This window comes from Haliotis asinina, chromosome 3 (genome assembly GCF_037392515.1).
Source record: "Haliotis asinina isolate JCU_RB_2024 chromosome 3, JCU_Hal_asi_v2, whole genome shotgun sequence".
Classification (NCBI taxonomy): Eukaryota; Metazoa; Mollusca; class Gastropoda; order Lepetellida; family Haliotidae; genus Haliotis; species Haliotis asinina.
In genome coordinates, this window is record NC_090282.1 from 39847771 (window position 1) to 39870691 (window position 22921).

At 37.6% G+C, this 22921-nt stretch overlaps 1 protein-coding gene across 3 annotated transcripts in view; it reads right to left on the reverse strand.

Moving 5' to 3' along the window:
- The window catches only part of LOC137277985 (oxidation resistance protein 1-like), a 101895-nt gene that overhangs the window by 15681 nt on the left and 63293 nt on the right, over positions 1-22921 (reverse strand). The window contains exons 3-7 of one of the 3 annotated variants that reach the window (XM_067810009.1): positions 15969-16150; positions 13844-13951; positions 13535-13651; positions 8323-8514; positions 6522-6703 (exon numbers count right to left, since the gene is read on the reverse strand). In XM_067810009.1, coding sequence (XP_067666110.1) covers positions 6522-6703; positions 8323-8514; positions 13535-13651; positions 13844-13951; positions 15969-16150 — 781 coding nt within the window. Of the gene's footprint in view, positions 1-6521; positions 6704-8322; positions 8515-9794; positions 9995-13534; positions 13652-13843; positions 13952-15968; positions 16151-22921 lie in introns of those variants that run through there. The other 2 variants (XM_067810010.1, XM_067810011.1) reach the window with 2 other exon arrangements.

The window sequence follows — 22921 nt, forward strand, 5'->3', positions numbered from 1 at the left end:
CCTCACACTACAGTCAACAAGCTACAGCTACAACAAGACAGCCTGGAAATAAGCCCACCACAAGTGGATAGCAGTGATCCACACCATCCGGAGCGAGTCCAGTTTTATGCTGCTTTTAGCAATATTTCAGCAATATCACACAGAATAACACCAAAAATGGGCATCACACATTGTAAACGTGAAGAATCTAACCATGGTCTTCGGCGTGCAGAGTGAACACTTTAAGCATGAAACTACCCCACTGCTGCCCACACTACCTGGAATCTAATCGCCCAAGACCCAGAAAATACATTTGAAAAAGGTAGTCCAACTCAAGTCGAGAATGACTGAGCAAGTCTAGCCTGCTTCAGCTCTTTACTGAAATTAAGAAATGTTTGGGGCTCCTATTAATATGATTGCATTTATTCAATTTATTCTTTTCTTTTAGATATATACTGTAACATAAGACAACATTATTTCTGGGGCTAAATGTATGTCTGCACTCCAATACACTGTGTAAACAAGGTCGCATACTGTAACTCATAAGTCACAAGACAAGCATGAGTGGTGGGCATCTGCTCTGATGAGGAAACTCCTGATGGCTGAGGGGGACATGAGCCACTGACACAAGGGAGAAATTACATCTTGGTGCTTTGTGTGGAGAATATGCAGGGTAGGTTGGGAAAATATGCAGTATAGCAAGGGAGAATATGCAGTGCAGGTTGAGAGAATATGCAGTGCAGGTTGGGAGAATATGCAGTATAGCAAGGGAGAATATGCAGCATAGCAAGGGAGAATATGCAGTATAGCAAGGGAGAATATGCAGCATAGCAACAAAACAAACCTCCAGGAAATAAGTATCAGAGTAAGAAGGACTGGAATGGCAAAAGACCTGTTGGAACTCTAGCACTAAGATGGAAGCACACTGAATCACAAATGATAAAACTTTTTATCTCGTCTATTATCCCTTTAAGCATATGCCAGGGTTTAGATTGGCAACTGGGGTCAGGATGGTTCAGAGTGGAACCGGCACATCCTCAGGACTGGTCTGACCAATAGTTAATCATGTAATATATTGTTTGTTGATAAAGTTTCACTCTAATGCTATGGTTATATGACAAGCCACTAATGTTCATAAATCTCTCAGACTTTACAAACATTCCTTCTGACTTTTTATATGTTTGAATAAAGATAAAAGTTTCAGTCAACGTCCATGTTACATGAATGATAGAGGCTGTTTCAGGGCTCCTGTACCCACATAGTGCGAACAGACTTGTCCCAACCTTAGCAAAAGCTATTTAAAACAAGTGAAGTATAAGAAATACAGTAAATTTGGGGAATAAATTATGTTCATGTGATAAAATTATAAAATTTTACACCCATTTTATTTTTTTTTGGAAAGAGCTCCACTCGTACCCCCCTCTTTTAACACAGTAAAATTCCTCTATGACACGTCCTTCCAGGTGTAATATTCCAATACTGAAATAAATTCTTTGATTGTTTTCAATACCTGTTCTAGTATATTGAATGCATATTTAGTGTGCGGTATGCATGTCAGTTTGTAATTTTGGTGGTTGATGTGGGTGTAGGGTATGGGTGGAGTTCTTACTAACTGAAATACTCATTGCAAAGTCCAGACAGTTTTACTCTATGTTATTCCATCTTATCAAACATCATTCACAGAATCCAGCTGTTCTGAGTCAAGAGCATGGCAATACTGAACTGACACTATACCAAAAGAGACCTACAACTCAATGTATATGTGTAACAGGTCAATCAATATGAACCACATAATAATCTCATCAATTCAACAAAATACTCACAGGTTAATGAACTTCAAAATACACAAGAGATCAATTACACCTCAAATGTTTTGCTCAATCAACCCTTTGCTGCAATGTAACAAGATTTACAACATAACAGCTGTCCCTGGTCAGGTGACTTTCTGTTGTCAATTAATGTAATTAAACCTAAACCTAAACCCCTAAACCCTCGAAGAAATCTTGATAAACTGAATACATTTCAAGAAGGGGTTACGGGCAGAACTCTTACCCGTGTTACTACTAGAGATGACAGAGCTTAATAAATGCTACATTCTTTCAACACCATTGGGAGAAACACAAAACAATAAAAAGCAAAACTTAAACAGACAAAAATGAAGTGCACTACAGCAAAGGACAGACAAACTATGTCACAGTCAACTAAATATCCTCAAAACAAGATAAAACAAATGGTGGTACCCCTTCTTCTCTCTCTCAGGAAAACATGAACTGACCGGTCCAGTATAGATCTGATTCACTGGTCCAGCATTAAAACATCTGTGGACAATGAGATAACTCAGTTACAAGCAGGGCTATCAGTTCCCACCCTGAGCTGGGCAAGCTGGTTCTGCAGATGACTACATCTCAGTTGCCTGACTTACGCAACACCATACTCACATGGGATGGTAGCTCTGCTATGATTGGAGGCTCTCAGATGGCCTTTGTTTATAACAGTCTCATAATTAGGAGCAGGCTTTGTAATTAGCCTTCTACTCACAGACTCCTTAAATTCAAATTTCTTGATGGGATACAAGATTTGCTGGTACATGGTAACTATGGGGTACCTTTGTGTGGATAATAATACATTCCAAATAATCAACCCAGTCATGATTACATAGTTTTACTTTTACACAACATACATCTTTTTAATATAGAGACTGTCTCCCATGCCCTTGGTTCATACAAAGAAACCTTTCAAACAGGAATTGTGTGATTAATTTGAGTGGTATTCTAGAAGTTGTTGGTATACAGATGATAGAACTAAATGGATGATCAACTGCTTTATTTTAACAGTTTAAATAAAGTTGATCATCCATAGAGGTGTGTCAGAAACTTTTGTGTGTGATAAAGCCTCTAAACTTATTGGATATATTCAACTAATAACTTTTGTTTGCAGTTTATGAAAACTGACATTGTGAAATTACAAGACATCTGGCACAGCAGAGACCATATAATAGATATAATGGGAGAGATTTTTTTTTCGATTTAAAGATTTTTCTCATGCATCTGTACTGCTTGTTTAAAAAATATTTGACAATATCAAATCCCCTTAGCATTTCAAAATCATACTTCTAAACAAAGGTTTAGCTACATCTGATATTTTTCTAATTTCACAGTAGCAATCGTCAAGAATATATTTTAGTTGTATGTTTAGGTTATAGCTCTGTATTATAAGCACTTGACATACATACAAAGCTCATCTTGAGTTCGGTCACTCACTAACTCTTCAAAACAAAAATATATGATCAATGTCCAGTACAGTATTCTGTGACTTGATCATGAGTTTAATAGGTCAAAATGTATGATTAAATACACAGCAGTAATTCATGACTTAAAACTAAACATAAACCTATTATTATAAAATACAACCATCACAGGAATATCTTAAGAAAAAAAAAGATCCCCTAAAGCTTCAACCATAGCCATAATTTTCACAAAATATTAAAATCATATCCAAAAATATACATCACCGTTTCTTTTTTCTATTGCCAATCAAACTGTAACACCTTCGGAAACCATGTTTCATGAAAAACCTCATGGTGGCCATTTAAGACAACCTGAGTTATCAAGTGTGCTGACCACTGACTTTAAAAACGTGTGACTACTATCACTGTCAGATAATACAGAATTATACCACATGACTTCTAATCATAGTCAGCCATCAAGACTTAGCAACGAGAGTTGTCTCCCTTTGAACCATTGCATGACTGAATTGATCCACCTGTGTTTTGTCTTTTGTTTTGCAGGTTACATCAATTTTGAACAAAGTGTTATTAAACCTTCCACTGTGAACTAAAATTATCTGTGAATCCTTATCATAAAATTTGACATGTCATTGCAAATCTAATTTCAGAATTATTTCAGAAGATTCTTCAAATAAAAGTAAACGTGTAAAAATACAGAAAGAGATGATATTTAGAATCAAAATTTCTTCAAAATAAAATTAGGAATTGTTTACAACTCTTCTCATAATTTAATTCAATTTTCATTATACAAACATCCACATTAATTCACAAGCCTATTGTATTCTCATACTGATAAAAAAAAAATCAACAGAAGTGACATTCATGGTGAGTTGTCAACGGCTTATTAAAAAACAGGAAAAACTTCATCCCATCTTGCCAAAAAGTATCTCAACAAAACCACAAGTAGGTTGAAACAAGGTCTAGACATAACTGACTCTCTCTAAAACACAGCTCCACTTCCTGGTGGTAAAGTGGGTGAAATTCACAAAGCCAAACCACAATTACTGGCGAAATGTATGCACGTCATAAACAACAGGGACATTTCCTGGTCTTGTCAATCATGTCTTTCACACACACAAGTAGGGAGTTGTCCATTTAACCTGCTCCTCAGAAATCAATGCTTTGAGTATCATCAATAACATTTTCCTCTCACCTGACATCAGTTATTCCTGTTTACATGAAAAGCAAGGCCTTCTACCAGATTTCTGTACCTAACTATGGTTATGATCTGTTTATGTAGTGTCCCATCCAGTTCCTCCCCATCTCTTGACATGGGAGATACCCGGTACTAAGACAAGGGTATGATGTAATGGACCTTGGAAATAAATTCACGTAAGAATTATTTGGCTCTATACTAATATCACTACTGACAATGATGATAAGAAAGAGTCCAACTTCACTTTACTGCCTTAATCTCTTACACTAAATATATTACATAATGTTCAAAGGATTTATATTACCTAATAGTTCAGCAGCTTAAGTTTCCCCTGCTTTGATAAGACTAAGAGGCCCATCTATGAAGCTCCAATGTATGACAAAAAACCTTTCCTTGCAGTAGATGCATCTGAGCAAATAATGAGACAAACAGTGTTCAAAATGCTAAGTTTCTGAATATCTTTTTTTTGATAGTAACAAATAAACCCATTTAAATTGAAAAAAAGTTGGAAGGTTCAGGGGATATCTTAGTCCGTCTCTCAGTCCCTGAACCATATCATTTTCACTACAGCCTTGCCCTCTCTGTAGTACTAAACCTCTAAATGAAGCAAGTCTAAATTTCCCAAGGTTCTGCCTTGAGCTCCTTTTCAATTGAAATAGGTTTCTTTGTTATTATAAAAAATCTTAGCATTAGTCTACGGCAGTCTAGACCAGTCAAAGTATTGCTGGCATGTAGCAATAGTTTGAAAAGCTAAACATAATGGATTTCATAATGTGTATACAACTGGTCATCAGCTGACACCATCCAGTCGGCTTTGGCAAATTTCTATGTCTTTCGAGATACACAGAGATTCTAGCTTTTAAGTCTTGATATCAAGATTTCAACACAATGAAAGATAACAATTCTAAGGATTGACCTGGACCTTTAACCTTTCATCGCATGCTGATGGACTCAAGATCCTATTTATCGCTCAACATGCATATCTAAACCTTTTCATCTTATAAAGGTAAAAAGCTGTACAGCTTTAGCGGTAGAGAGATTGGTGATGTCATTTGTTTGTAATGCCTTGGTAACCGATGACATCACAATAGTCCAGGATGCATTCAGGTACAATCTGTTGCATACTCCCTAAGGAAACCTCTGTTGAAGCCAGCTTGGTACATTAGTCCGAGATAACGGAGCTAGCATCACCCACGTTTCACTGTATATAAAATGTCCAATAGTTTGTGGGTGAAAAATCCAATCCAGATGCGACACATCTGTCACAATAATCTCAGAGACTGTCACACATATAGATAAAAGCAAATCTGACAGTATTCATAATTTTACATAACACATAATTCAACTGTATATATGCAATCATTTCTTGAATACTTGCAAAACATATTTGTTAGGGATATCTAAATTCAAAGGTATTGACAATACAGAATTGCTACTATCAACAGAAACTCCTGTAGTTGTTTAAAATTGCTGTTGCAATGGACAACTGTGTTATAACTAGAGCTGTGACAATATACTGTTGCATCGATAATCGTGATAATTTATCGGACGATAAATATGTCAATATTTTTTTTTTGCATCGTGATACGTATCGTTGACCTAAAAATTGTTAAACTTCATTTGAAATTGACGGTAATGTCAAAATTTACATGGTTACTTGATATACAAATATACGTGTTTCAAGATAATTACTACAGATAGCATATCGTGAGCATATCATGATGTTAATCGAATCGTATCTTTCAAAGATATTGCAATACATATCATATCATAAATTTCTGTATCGTCAGACCTCTAGTTCTGACTACAAACCATCCAGTTAGCTGTGAGTATTTCAACCTAGTGGTTCCTGCAGATATAGTGTATATTAAATACGGCCTATAAATAATGACTTTCAACATTAGGAAATGATCTGTCCCCTCAAAAACATATGGAGAATTATTTAATTCAGCAATGTAACAACCTGTATACTTCTAATTCAGCATTGTCTCAACCTTTCTTCAAAGCTAAATGTGTCATGTCAGCATGGAATCACCAAAGATGGTTCTCTGAAGGTTGTCACTGAAGCATGAGTATGTGAAGCTTGGAGTAATTGCTTACCCTTTCTTGCCCCGGAGCTTCATGGCTGCTATGTCATGGTACATGGCAGCGCTGATCACCATGTCCATAGGAGTAATCATCCCATATAGCTCCGTGCCATGCTCAATCACAAGTGGGTCTGACACGTTTGGGTCGAACATCACAGCATTGGGGGTCACAATCAACGTCCCACTCACTACTCCCTGAAAGAGGAAGGGTTTAAATTTTCCTTCTTTGACTTCTAAAGCTATTTTCATTAAAACCATGCTTCATCTCTTTTTATGTTTATTGTTCATGATGGGAAAACCACAAAAAAGATATATATGTAGGGAGGCCACTTTCATTTTACACAAACACTGTCATATTTCGGAACCATTAAGTTACATTCAGAATTAAAAAGGACTGTGAATATTTCCTAATAATTACTAAAAAAAACCCCTTATTTCAGTTAAACAAAACTGATATATTCAAAAGACAGCTTAGCACTCATGCTCAATAAAATAAATCTGTGAGCAGCATTGGATATTAGGCGCTCAACAAATGCATTAGTATTATCATTTATAAACTCTATTGCTAAGATCAGTATTATAATGCTTGTGCTTTTCAGTGAGAACTTTTCATTCCTATGCTAAAGACATGCATGATGGTAATGCAATTTATTTCATGTCATAAACAATGGTAGACAGCAGTGTATACCAGGATGTGTAACCAGACATTCTGCACCCGATAAACTAGTGCCTTATACTGATCATGGTCATTGAGGCCAGCCACACACTGAATAGTAGAGGTCACAAAGAGGAGTTGTCTGACTTGGTTGCCATTCTGCACACTACACTCTGAACAACCATTGTAATCACCAAATACACACTTTAGCTGCCTCCTTTCATTAGTATCAACAGTGGGGATCTCATTCCCAAGTGGAAAGTACCCAGTCCCCACTCTTCAACACATGAATTAAATGTTTTTGAATTTTTTTGTGTACAGAAAAATTTCAAATGATTATTAGACAAATTTGTGTAAAGCTGAAAGAAAAGCACATCATGTGACAAATTGTGGATGCATTTGTCAAAAAAGGCTTTTCTAGTCATACAAAAAACCTAGCTCAAAGTAAAGAAGGATGTCATGTAGAACTGGTAGCAGCTGAGGGTATTGTTTGTTATTCTGAAGGAGCAATATTACATTCCGATATTTAAATCACTACTTGACAGTACAGGCAGCTGCGCAAACAATGTGGTTTAATGTCATGCTTAATATCATTGCACTTATATAGGAAGGTACGTATATATGTCTTTGTCACTCTATATCACTGGCCTGGCTTCAGTTGGTTCTAAAGTACTTGTCCACCATGTGGCATTTCAATGTGGACACCCCACCCGCTTAGCTGGTTTGTTGTTCAATGCTGCACTCAGCAATATTCCAGCTATACATCAGTGGTCTGCAAATAATCGAGTCTGGACCAGACAATCCAGTGATCAACAGCAGGAGCATCGATCTACCAAGTCAGCAGGTCAATCAACCAAATCCTGTTAGTCGCTGTTTATGAAAAGCATAGGTATTGAAGACCAGTTCTAACCTGGATGTTCATAGGTTTATATCCCAAACAGATTAGACCGACTTTGAGCCAATCAGGGCTTGCTTTATCCCGATAATGGCATGATGGATAGCAAGAAATACTGCCTTAGCTATCTATGACTTAGCCACTGATCTTGAACTCTGGGCAGCCATCTAAGCACCAGGCAACAGATGAAGCCTGGATGTCATTAGAAGTTGCTTCTAAATGAAACACAAAGGAGATATGTTCACAACCTGCTGAATGCCTCACCTGTCCATCAGTGATGTGTTTGACATTAATTTTGATAAATCTCTCGTAGCATTCTTGGTCCAGCTGTTTTGCCTCCTCCTCAGTCAGCTTTTGCGGTACAGGCTCTTTTTCCTTCGGCAACGAAATTTGCCGCTCCACATGACCTGGGACTCGGGCTGGTGGTTTGTCAGCCATACAGACCAGGGGCACATCCTTCACAACATAACAGAAACATATCATCATCATCATCATCATCATCATCATCATCATCATCATCATCATTATCACCCATGTTATAATAATTTTTGTTGTATTGACATCACATTATCATAATCATTATGTTTGTGTTGGTATTATCATCATGAATATAGCTGAAAATGTAATTGTTCCTTTGAATTAATACTTTTTTACTTTCTTTCTTCATCTTCTTTATCATCATCATCATCATCATGATCACCATCATCTCTATGGTTTTACTCATGCTATCATTATTATTTTGTGTTCTTGCATTAACATCACATTATCATAAACATTGTATGTTGTTTTATTGAATTTACACTGTTAAATTCTTCCTAGTATCAAACCTCTTAGCAATCACATCATTATCAAATAACTTGACTAAACCTCACACAGTTGTTTCAAGTAGTGTTGAAAGTCACATGAGCAAGGACATGGTACTGACAGACCCTAGGGATTCACCTTAGTGTTGAATGTCACAAGAGCATGGACATGGTACTGACAGACCCTAGGGATTCACCATGGTGTTGAATGTCACAAGAGCATGCACATGGTACTGACAGACCCTTGGGATTCACTGTGGTGTTGAATGTCACAAGAGCATGCACATGGTACTGACAGACCCTAGGGATTCACCTTAGTGTTGAATGTCACAAGAGCATGGACATGGTACTGACAGACCCTAGGGATTCACCATGGTGTTGAATGTCACAAGAGCATGCACATGGTACTGACAGACCCTTGGGATTCACTGTGGTGTTGAATGTCACAAGAGCATGCACATGGTACTGACAGACCCTTGGGATTCACCGTGGTGTTGAATGTCACAAGAGCATGGACATGGTACAGACAGAGCAAGGGATTCACTGTGGTGTTGAATGGCACAAGAGTATGGACATGGTACTGATAGAGCAAGAGATTCACCGTAGTGTTGAATGGCACAAGAACATGGACATGGTACTGACGGAGCAAAGGGATTCACTGTAGTATTGAAAGAGCAGCAACATAATTTCATTACTATCAACAGTTATATAACTATGGAAGTCAAATATAAAAATGTTTATTCACAAGAGAATCTTTTCACTACTTATCAGACATGTCACAATCAGGAGCATTGATCAGAATCAATAAGCATTTAGTTTAGGCGTTTGTGCCCTTATATTTGATCTCCATGTGTCCACTTGTTTAAAAGCGCAATACCCTGATATGAGCATCACATGGAGTCCAAACAAACATTGATCCACTACACTACTTACCCCAGTGTTGTGCAGCGTAATATCATACCCAAAGAAGGTCACGACATTGCATATGTTGTCATTTGGTGACCACATCTCCATTAAAAACAGCAAATCAAAATTTCACCCAAATGAACATCTGCTGCCAAAGTCAACTACATAGACTACCCAAGACACCATGTACAAATGCTGTTGATGCTAGGACTTACATATCAACAGGTGGAAGCTGTGATATTGACAGCCTCAAGCAGGAACAAGGGAGGGCATATTGTAAGTTACAGCTGGTCCATGATCAATATCAGCACATGACTAGCCACATAGAACTCCGTCATACATGTCAGTAGCAGTCAATCAACAGGCCACTTTCCTGGTGCTGCCACTTAGCAGATACAGCAATCTGGGATAACATCAAAGCTGAGTCTCCAAACTATCACATGTCAGTATCAAGTCAATGTATTCCTGCAGCTTGTCATCTTTACAGTATCATCTACTGCTCATTTCAAATGATGCTCAAAGGGGATCTAGGTCCAGGTTAATTGGTAGTCCCTGCAAACTTCAGTCCAGTCCACTAATGTCCATAAAAACATTTCACAAATTTTAAATGTAACCGTACTAACCCCTAGGGCTGACACGATTCACTGATGCGCCAATACATCATGATACATGTAAGTTTGATATAGTTACTGTATCGTCGACTGGTGTATCGATACAAAATGTGTCATTCTTTTAAGGTGTATGTATCATTTCAAGAAATTTATCATATCGCAGGTTAAATATCTCAATCATCTGACTGAAATGATCAATAGTATACCATGTTATTAGTTAAAGATCTGACGGTTCATGATGAAAATGTCTTTATTGTTTGTAACAACATTTTGGGATGACTTCTACCTCCTTCATTAGATGCCAGAAAGCATAAAACAATGACCCGTCATTCACCAGGTGAAGGGACAAGCTTTGAATTTTTAGAAGCATGAAATCAGATTTAATCCTTAAAAGTTTAATGCCTTCATATTCTTCATGGTAAACTGAAGACTTACTTAAGCACTTGATGCCTATCCTCGTTTCACTTACGTCATCTAATATATTACACATGACATTATCGAAGAAGACATCTACTGGAAACTATGAAGCACATTCCTCCTGTTCCACGTTTTCATTATTGCGCTATTATTTTCAGTCACAGTGTTTTCTCTGCCATAATTACTTCTATTCATTACTGTTAAACAAACATCTGAAATGTCCACCCTGTCAAATTTCCACCTGTCTATGTGAAAAGTTAAATAAAATCTTATAATTAGCGCATACCATGACCATCAAAGAAAAGAATGACACTGAACGGGGCAGTATGAATTACATATGTACATATGTAGCCAATTTTAGTTTGTCCAAAATGAAAACATTACGACAATGATCAGATTTTTATTCTAACTGTTGATGTCTTACAAAAAACCTCAGTTTGAAACAATAAAAAACCAAGTAGCATAACTTGGTTGAAAATAAGACACAGAAGGTGTAGTCATATGACTATAGTAACTCATCACTGGCTTTTTTTCTAATCCATAACTGCTGCTCACTGGATCTCAAAACAGTGGATATACATCAACCTGCTAAATACTTCAAACCAGTGATGTTCTAAAGTACCTCACTGCAAACTTAATTTATAAGTAATACACAGGATTTAGGATAGACATAAATAGCTGTTTTAGCTTACCGATGGATACTTTCCCACTTGATTTTTGGCACCTACTCAAACCAGTTTAGCTACATTTAGTTGAAATATTGTTATTCGTTTTCCAGCATCAACATGCTACAACAATAAGGTAAGACAATCCTGGCTGTAATGATTGGTGACTCTTGCGATCATGTGTCAGAAAGTGTTTTCATTGGTTCCTGCTGTTGTTGCCATGAATTATATTATGTTAATTTTCCAGCAAATATTTTTTCCATTTCTTGTTGGTATGAACAGATCTGGCACGGGCCCTGCCCGTTTCACAAAGCTCTTGCAAGCCTAAGACCTCGTAACTTTTCTTGTAACACTGGTACCTTTAAGTTACAGTACAGGAGAAATGATGCTACAAGGAAACTTACAAGATCTTAAGCTTACGAGAGCTTTGTGAAATGGGCCCCCGTTACCTTAGTTTGATCCGATAATACATCTTTCACTGTGATGGCATTGCACATATATCTATATGATAATAACAAATGATCAATATATGTAACGAAAGATCAACTGTGATGGTTATAATCTGTCATTTATGAATTCAACTTGTACTTGTTGACATTCATCAGCTGATGAAGATGGTGTTTCTCTTGAGAAATTTCCACGAAGTGTGAGGTGCTTGAAGGGGATGGTTTACTAGAATCCTTATCTCTCTTTTCTAAGTGAGAAATGCTGTAATGGAATATGTACTAGCCCCGCAGTAGTACATGTGATGTTAGTTTTGACAAATGAACACTGTCAGCATGAGCATTCCATATTGTGCATCAATAACTTACCTACAATATTGTATTCATGAATAATGATTTGCTTTTGTTACCCAATATCTGTGGTATGTATCAGATTTGTGAAATGGTGTACTTGTTGCAACCCTACTTCCAACATTGAGTAAGTTTACAGTTACGCTTTTTTAGCAATATACCAGCAAAATCACAGCTAAGGGCACTAGAAATATGCTTCAACCATTGTACCTATGTCTGGGAATCAAACCAGGGTCATCAGCATAATAAATGAACACTATAACCTCCAGACTACCCCACAGCTCCTTTCCCCCTTGTAACCATGTGACAAACCTCCGCACAAGATAGGACTTTGAGGAAAGCCTTTTGATGGGCAAGAAGTAAATGGTCTTAGTTGCCAAACAGCTTTCAATGATCAGTCAATCAAACTAGGCTTCCTTTTACCAGTATGTGACATTACCTTAAAGGACTAATAAAACCTTGATGTCTTTAATTACATAGTGTCACTTTTAGGACATGTCCATGTTTTTACTTTTCAGCAACAAGTGTTACAGTTTTATGAAAAAAACCTTTTTGTCATTATTACTCAATGTGGGTAAAAAAAGAAAAAAAATGCTGTATTTTGAATCAAGCGAGAAAATAACTGATCTATTAATCTAATCTGGCATGTGTATCAGCTGACAGACATCGAGCTATCAAAATGATCAATAGTGGCTGTTAGATGGTGATGTAATGATACCATAATTAGGTGAAAAGTGTTGATTATTGTATTGTGCTTCATGTGGTTGATCAGTTCTGATGTTTATCACATCATAACCTCTATTTAGTTACATTGTTATTATCTTCATTTATTCTGTGAATGATGTTGTGATATGTGTATTATTATCTCATTACATGGTCATTACAATAACATAAATATGGAGGAGAGAAGTGTTGATGGCAGAGTACAGAATTGGTGCAGAGGAGAGTATTAACTCACCACTGGTTGGAGAGACGGATGGCCACGGGGTTGCTCTGTAGGGGTGGGCTGTGGGAGGGTAACTCACCACTCTGACCCTGGATTCTGGAGGTGGGCTGTGGGAGGGTGGAGAGATGGATGGCCACTGGGGTGGAGCAGAACAATTTTTAACTCACCAATCAGACCCTAGATTCTGGGGGGGCTGTGGGTGAGATCAATGGCTACAGGGGTGGAGTAAAACAATATTCAACATACCACTCTGACCCTGGATTCTGGCAGTGGGCTGTGGGAGGGTGGAGAGATGGATGGCCACTGGGGTGGAGTAGAACAATATTTAACTCACCACTCTGACCCTGGATTCTGGAGGTGGGCTGTGGGAGGGTGGAGAGATGGATGGCTCTGGAGAAGATGCCTCCTGGTCACTGCTGGACACATAGTCTGGATCTGGGATGTACAACACCTGGAAATACACAGCATGACGATCTCATTAACATTTCTTGCCCTGACTTTAGCACAAACTAGATTCATCTGAACCTGTTTATCAGCTAATCTCCATTGTCATGATAGTAACCCCACTTAATAGCAATGTCAAACAATTCTGAAGTTTTGGTTATTATAAAAGTTCCAATAAAAGTATCTTCCCAACTGTTACCTGTCCAGGAAAGATCATCCGAGACACCAGTCTGTTGAGTTTCTTCAACTCTGAGGGTGTGGTGTCATGATGTGCTGCAATGCTCTCCAAGCTGTCTCGCCCTGCCACCTACAAGACAAACTCACAACTAGACATCCATGTTGATCTTCAGCCCATTCTAGCGATGAGCTAATTAAACCACTTGAGCCAATTATATATTACTGGATCCTACAAACAGTTGAAACTGGAATACCAAGAACCAAGACACAGTACCTACTACAGCATCCAGAGCATGGTGACAATGCAACATTTTACATGGATACCAGACTCAGATACGGTACTCTGATATGAGCCAACCTGACCCTTTTTCCACACAGCAATCTTAACACTTCAGTGATGAGAAGGAAGTATTAATGTTGAACAGTTAATAATTTCCAAAGTTTGCTATCTAGTTGAGCTGGCTATGCCTGACAGTTTAGAGCCCACAAAATAATTCACGAGCCCAGAATTTGAATGCAACAAAAGATTACAAGAATAGATGAAAATAAGATATTGCAATCACATGGGTTTCATCATTAAGTTGTGTATGATGAATATTCCTATCAGACCATAATGTTTCATGATTTAAAAGTGTACTATAACGTAATAAGTCGGAGCGAGTGATATATTTACAAAATGACCCCATGAAAATTCATCAGCCAGTCGGGTCTGGGACTGTGTAGATGTACTGGCCAGACTGGATACTTAGTAGCCATGGGCTAGAGGGTCAGTCGCTATTTTGCACACTGGAGTTGAGGTCATCTCAGTGCTGAGATTGTTTGTAGAAGCATGCAATGTCTGTGTTTTACATTCTATCCCCTTCATGCTGTAGCTATGGTAACAGCAGGATAACACTGCCAGTACCATGTTTTAACCTACTGTGGTATAACATGGGTGAGACATTATACCATTTGCCCTCCACACATTTGGCATATATTCTAGCCATGAGACTTCAGAGGTTGTAACTTCCAAATGAACCAATAAACCAAGTCGGATATCATTGCGATAGGATGCTGAACTCTACACATACATTACAGTCACGATCAATGTAACATCTAGAGGAGTTTTATGAGGTTCATATATAAACAATGACCAGCATTGTCTTTGTGTGAATATTCATTTCCCTATTTCATTTCATACTTCCATTCCAAAATGACAGAAAGCACAAGGATGCAGTCACTGGAAAGTTTTTTAACAATGATGTCCATTGGACTCATTCATGACCATAGCTTCCATCGGAAGTTTTGCCTCAATAAACCTTCTCCACCTCACTAACTCTGCAACAGCTTGGCATCAACAACCACTCCAAATATGATTTCTGATGATGGCTCACTGTGTTCAAAATCACTTGGGATAGTGAAGCAGCATAAGTGTTAAAGTATCCCCTCATCGCACTGAAGACCCGGGTTCAATTCCAGACATGGGTACAATGCATGGAACCCATTTGGGGGTCCCCTGCCTTGATATTGCTGGAATATTTCTAAACCAGGCGTAAAACTTGATTCACGCAAAATCACTGCAATATCTATCAAATCAGGAGACTGTAGCTGAATACAGAGTTGAATTAAAGAATATTTTCCGAGGAGCAGACAGAACAAAAGTAAAAACTAATAGTTCATGATGTTTGTTACAGTATGCCAAAAGGTTGAACCAGCCTAAGTCCCCTTAGTTCCTAGTGTAGTGGCCTAACTTAGGTGATTGGAGCTTAGCCCATTTTATATTGTATTGTTAATAATAGTCAAATTTCACTACTTACAAACTTGCTTCGGATGATTATCTATGATATTCTAATTCTTTTACTGTCCTTTGTTGACAGGTGTTTTTCACTCACTTGTTGAAACAGTCAAAAGACGTTTGCTATATTACCCACAACAAAATAACAAGAGTCAAATTTAATACTGGAGTTTGTGAGTGTTTATTTTTACACTGCCTTTAGCTATATTCCAGCAATATCACGGTAGGAGAAACCAGAAATGGGCTCTACACACTGCACTCGTGGCGAATCAAACCCGGTTCTTGAGCATACAAGCGAATATTTTAACCACTTGGCTACACCCACCTCTCCTGAGGTTTTTATGAGCTTTTTATGATATTTCCAGATACATACCACATATTCAATGGTGCCTTTGGGCTTTGCACGTGTGGGCTTTTTCTCCGGTGATGCTGGTTTCTCTGCAAGACTTGCTGAAATCGATGAGAGGGCTGCATCAGTGACCGGCTGGCTAACCAGATCAGGAGTTGGTATGGCCACAGGGTCAGTGGTGATATACCACACAGTCTTATTGGAATCTGGTGGTAAAGGGTTAGTGTGTTAGTGCTGGGTTAGTGACGGATTAGTGAAAGGTATTTATGGAACATCTAACAAAGGTTAGTTAGGTGACAAGTGCAGTTGTACCTGGAGGTAAGTAAGAGGTGATTAGATGAGTTATGAAAAACGTTTGAAAGGTTTCAACAGTAATTCAAAAACAAAACAATGACAATATCACTGCCTCATTAAAATCAGATTTTGCTTGTACTGTTACACAATATCAAAAGACATCCAAGGTCACATCACCATAACCTTTCAGATCGCCACTAACAAAATCAAAAAAGTGAAATGTCAGAAAGGTTAACAATGGAATATACAGAAACATAAGAGAATTTACAGTCCATACAAAATACTGCCATAGAGGATAGCCATTTACCATACATTAGATATTTTTCTTTGGGTCTTTTTCAAAAATTTTAGTCAATAAATTGAAATATTATTCTGACAATTTTTTAAAGTCAGAAATTCAACTTGTTTCGTAGGATCTCAGAATGATGCCTTTTGATTGGCTTCTACTTCTTGTTAGTCGCATTGCTTAGTCAATGTGTCAGTTCCTGTAATTTAAGATCCTTAGATTTTTGTGAAGTGTGTTTGTCCATTATACTGAATGGTCATAAAAGCTTAATCTGATGTGACCTGTATTTGAACGTCTTCAGATCTTTGATAACAGGTAGTGATCACTAAGATATGATTTTATGAGATAGCAAAGGTCATGAATGTTTGTTTGCCTTTGTTTCACTCATAAACATAGATCTGGTAAATTAGGACAACTCACATATCCATGTATATCGACAGCTAAGGGAGACAACTTTACACTGAAAGTGGCAGCACCACTCTGCTACTTTCACCTGGAAATACCTAAACTTGAGAGTGCTGACATCAGAAACTTCGTAAATATTTTGTAATATTTCTGATCAGAAACTACCAGTAAGTGAGCGAATGAAGAGACTCAAATACTGTAACAAGAATGCATAAAAAATCAGTAATTTACAACCAAAAAAAAATACTCCATGAATGCACAGCGTTTTTTAAGACGGATAAATTGAAAGTTTCACAATTACCACTAATGGTTAGGCCAGCATTACATAATTGCTTATTATGACAAAAAGTCTAAATATAATAGCCCAATACCATCATATATGTATGACAATAGCTGCTTAGAAAATGAACCACACAATGGATGATTTTGTCAACAACATCTCATCAGCTAAGGCAGGTGGAACATGGAGAAGGTAATTCAAAACACCTGTGAAATATATACAGAAAATAATATCCATCTATTCACATCTTTTGGTGCTACACTTCCCCTACCAACATCTAACTCTAAGGAGAGATGCCCTGTTCACTAGACAACAGGGGTGGTCCCTTTCCACATAACAGGGCTTTTGTATGACAGATTACTCGGTGTTAGAATTAGTATTGGGAATTAGCTGGTTCATTACCAGCTAGCAATCATCGAAAATAATTGCTTAGTGTCATTTTTCAGATTTTCTGTTTCATGTTTGCTATTGTAGATATGTAAATCTTTGAAGGGCATTTAGATAAGTAGAAAAAACAAAAACACTGGTTCGGTGATTTATTTTTGTTTCAATGAAAAACATGGGCAAACTGCATTTGCGAATTTCCCATCCAATGCAAAATGATGCCACTTGCTCCTTTTAAGCGATGAATACTATATCATGAACATAAACTTCCCAGAGCATTCAAGAAATATTCAGTCATGATTTTTCAGTAAGTGATTAGTGAGTTTTCCAAGAATTCAACACATTTTTGACAAATTCTAAGATATGTTCCATTGTCAAGTGTTTCAAACACTAAAACAGTTACAAAATTGCTTGTGCTCGATTATCTGAAAACATGATGATTGCCTGGTCTTTGGTCATGGCAAACAATCTTCGATTATTATTTCAAATAATCGGAGCACCACTAGGTAGAACAGACCTTTATCAACCCATGCTTGTCATAAGACAAAGAGCATTGGCTGATTGGACTCTCTTACTTGGTTCATGTGTGTCAGTTTATCCTAACTGCATTGCCTGATCCAACTGTTTATGTCATGTGAATCACTGAACTCTCTGGTTCAGACCAACTGTCATTATATAGCAGGAATGTGTCGTTAAACAACAAACACATATGACAATGACAATGACAACTTTAATCAGCAGAATCTTTGATAACTAAACATATCATGTGAGTATCCATGAGGAAAACATATCGAAACTGTAAATAGAATGTTGACACCATTCGTTCTGAGCTATTATCAGTGGCAACAAAAATAGCTTACTAATGTCAACAAACAACTTTCGATCATGAAGTTTGTGTAAACAAATACCTGAAAAACATTGTGTTTATATCAGTCAGAGTCAAAACAAGCAATTTGCCAGACACTAATCAAAACAAATATTTGTTTGGGAAATAACTGCTTAAGGGAGATAACTCTTTTCATCCTAACCTGTATGGGAAATGCATAGCCAAATTCAGCTTGTGAATAATTTGTGATTCGAGGACACAGGGAGATCAATTCATGTTATTGAATAAAAGCAAGCAAACACTCCTTCCTTATCTTTCATTGCTAACAGTCTTGACTCTAGCCAGTATCAGCACAGAAACTTCACCACCAGCTAAACAAAGATGGATTAATAAGAAAAATCCAATAACAAGAGTTCCATCCATATGGACGCTCATCCATCCTTGCAACTAACCATTAACTGCAAATTGACATCTATTATTCACAAGCAACATACTTAGGTCAGCAACATCAAAAAGAAACCGAACAGCACCAAAATTCTTCAATTCCTGTTGACTCACATGCCAGGATTTATGTCCAATCTACACTGCCCTTCATGATCAGAGATTATTTTGAGAAAGGGTGTTATCTTTAGCTGCAGGACAGCACACAAACATCTCAGTCTCAGACACTGACATTTTGACCCCAAACAGTACCTATTTATCTGACTGGTATTACTGATGAATATTAATTTCCCTCAATGGCTCCAAATTATACCTTTTCAAATAGTTGTGAAAGTAGGGAGGTCACCTAAAATCTTGATATCTTGTGCCAATTCTTTAGCCCTGCATTTAACATAATATTATCAAAGAGTGGATGGCAGCTGCAAAATTTATCCAGCTTGGTCTACTTGGGTTAAGCTTATGAATCAGTTATGACATATAAAACATGAAGAAATTAAATATCTGACTTTCCCAAACAAGCACGCGATACTTGTTTTCAAATGTGGAGACATGGACAGAATAGGATGGTTTATACATAGGGAACAATTCGTAAAGAGTAATGATTATCTGTTTATCAACTACAGCTGGCAAATAACCCATATACAAAGAGTTCTAATTGAAACTCAATAAGACGTATAGTCTGCAGTGAAAACATACAGATGAATTTCACTTTATACAGAATAGTAAACCAGACATAGTGAAATTAAGATTGTGAATCCTCATATTTCGCCTTGCCAATTGAAAATTTAAGTCCAAGAACTTTATTCAACTTAGGATAAAAGTTGTTTAACATAGCTTCAAACGATCATAGATTCAAGTCGTTATTATTGGTTTGTATTACAAGGGGTAAGCTCAGTAGCTGGAACAGTGAAACAAATGCACGTGCGGTACATGATGAGCGTTAACTAAGACCAACCCATCTTCTCCGTGTTTCACGTAATGTGCATACCCCATTGTAATACAAACAAATAAAGCGATTTGAAACTATGATCGTCTGTTAAACAACTTTTATCCTAGGTTGAATAAAATTCTGGGATTTAATTCAACTGGCAAGGTAAAATATGAGGGTTTGCTTTGATCAAGTTATTTTTTTTTTTTATGTGAAATTCATCGGTACGTTTTCATGGCAAACAGATTATAGCTCTTGAAGAAATGATAGGATCATTTCAGCAAAGACAATCCAGTATGACCTTTTAAGGTCTAAAACATGAATAGCAATTGTTCTATTACACAAAGGACCACTGGAACTGCAAACAGTAAACAACCTGAACTAACTGTTTGCTGGCTGTTGAACCCCACTCTGAACATTTTCCAGCTACATGCTGACAGCCTGTAAATCATCAGATCTGACCCAGACAAATCAGTGGGTGATGTCAGAAGCATCTCATATAATCCAGGTCATTAGGGTACAGTGACTCTCACTCAGTCATGTCAATGTGCCTGACCACAGATCCTTTAATTGTTGGTAGGATTGCTAGGGATCTGTTGGAATGAAGAATCCCCATATGTAGTCCAGCATGGCACATATTGGTTCTCAATCTGAATCAGTGTATCAACACCTTGCTAGATATCACTGGACGTCACCACCTGGACATTATAAAGTAAATATTCAACACTGAAATGTGCTGTGCATTCAAGAGGTTGACTGACCAACCTTGAAACAGAGTGCTCTTATTATTATTATTATGAGTAAACTGTGATGAATAATGCATTGGAATCCAAATCTGGATTTTTGTAAACAGATATTGATATCCAACACAACATTCTGTCTGTGTATGTCTTCAGCAACGACACACTCAACAATGTTTCAGTGATATGCCAGCAGTTTCTATAAGTCTCCACCAGACAATCCAGCAATTGACATCGTTCGCATAGACCTTCACAGTTGGGACACAATGACATGCACCACTTACACAGAAGATATTCACAGGTCATCTGCTAAGTTCATCCAACACATATCACTCAGGTTGTTCAGTTGGAAAAGTACTAAATCTATCAACCAGCAACAGGAAGACAAATAATTTTTGTCTGTTAGTTGTGTAACACTGCACTAAGCAACACTCCACTGATCAATTAACTGGGGTATGATGACATGCATCAGTCAAATCAGACAATCTGACCACTAGACCCTGTTAGTCACCTCTTATGCCAAGGACTGGTTGTTGATTTGAATCTTCCTGCAGTTCAAGCATGATGTTTGCTGAAGACTAAGTCTACGTCAGATTTTCATAGGTTACAAACACTGGTTTCTGAACTACAAGGGGTGCAAGCATCAGTGTTCCTGAAGCCAAGTTCTAAGCGAGATCATCATGGGGTACAAGCATGAATTGCTGAAGACTGATTCTGAGCCACATCTTTACAGGATATAAACATGGGTTGTTGAAGTCCAGTTCTAAACCAGAAACTGTGAAAGTCTTGGTCAGAATATTGATCTTCTGTAACCCATGCTTGTAGTGAGAGGTGATTAATGGGATAGGGTGGTCCAGCTCAATGACTTGTCCACAGTTCCTATTTGTGCAGATCGATGTTTATAATGTTCATCACTGGATTTTCTGGTCCAGACTTGATTATTTACATACTGCCACCACACTGCTGGAATATGGTTGAGCGCAGCGTAAAACTAAAGTCACTCACTCACACTAACTCAGATCTTCACAGGGTACAATCATGGACTGCTGCAGCCCTGTTCTAAGCCAGATCTTCAAGTCACACAAGCATGGGTTGCTGTAGTGTTGAGTCCAATTCTTAGCCAGACATTCACAGGTTACAACCATGGGTTCCTCAAGCTCAATTCTAAACCAGATCTTCACCAGATACAACCTTGGGATGTTGAAGACCAATTCTATGCTAGATCTTCAAAGGATACAAGCATGGGATGTTGAAGACTCTTTTTAACCCAGATCACAATGTGTCAATAACAACTAATGAGCAAAGAAAATCTTGTTGACATTCAAATACCAAACAATCATCAGCTAATACCCTGATCCTTAAAAATTATTCTCCGTTTTACATAAAATCAATGACCGTACCGAAACCTGAGAGGAGGAAATGCCATGCATGGATTTCCTAATTCAAAAACTTCAATTGGTTTGTGTCAAAATGAGCAAATCATCTGCCAAAAACCTCCCTCAACAAGTCACACTAATGTTTTCATACCTCAAATCAATAAACATTTTGACCTTGTTAGCAAGTGCATTAACGTCAAACAGGGCTGATATTTAATTCATTTATAGCTAGTTGGGAGGTATCTCCACTGCATCCAACTCATTACCCAACTGTGTCAGCAACAAACTCCATAAACACAAACCGGAAGAAATCCTGACTGAAAGTTCCCCATTTTCATTGGTTGGAATGGTGACAAAAAATTGATTGGAGCATGTTTACAAGACCTTAAGAGTGTTTAAGCTATGGAAGAGAAACTGTGAAGAAAGCGATGTTTGCCTTCGATGTGTAGCCATACTAGATGAAGTGGATCTCGTCCTTACTTTGACGAGTTTGGCAGAATGGGAAGATGCATCGTAGAATGATATTGATCTCTGGAAGGTAATCAAGGCTTGTGTGTGTACAGAATCCTTCCCATCATATCCCGCACAGCCAGCTTCTTGTAGACTAGGGGATAATTACAGTTGTAATGTAATCAAATGGGCATGAACCACAGTTTTGCATCATTTAAGGTCTCTCGAGAAAATTGCACAAATCAGTTGCTTATTCTGACGAATTCTATAGGCATAGTGAATACATTTATAGAAACCTTGATACAATTGTATCTCCTGGCAAAACACCTATTTCATAATATTTATGATTTTGGGACTTTACGATTCAAAAGGACAAAGGTTGTTAGTTATGGCTAAATATAAGCATGAAGCTGAAACACACCTGACCGAAACCTTTTGTCTAAATGACAATTAATAGTGATAAATAATCATATCGACTAACATTTGAATAACCATCACTGGTCAGAAAAGGGTGTGTTGGCATGTTGGTGATATCTTCAAAATCTTCCAGACTGCACAATTCACAAT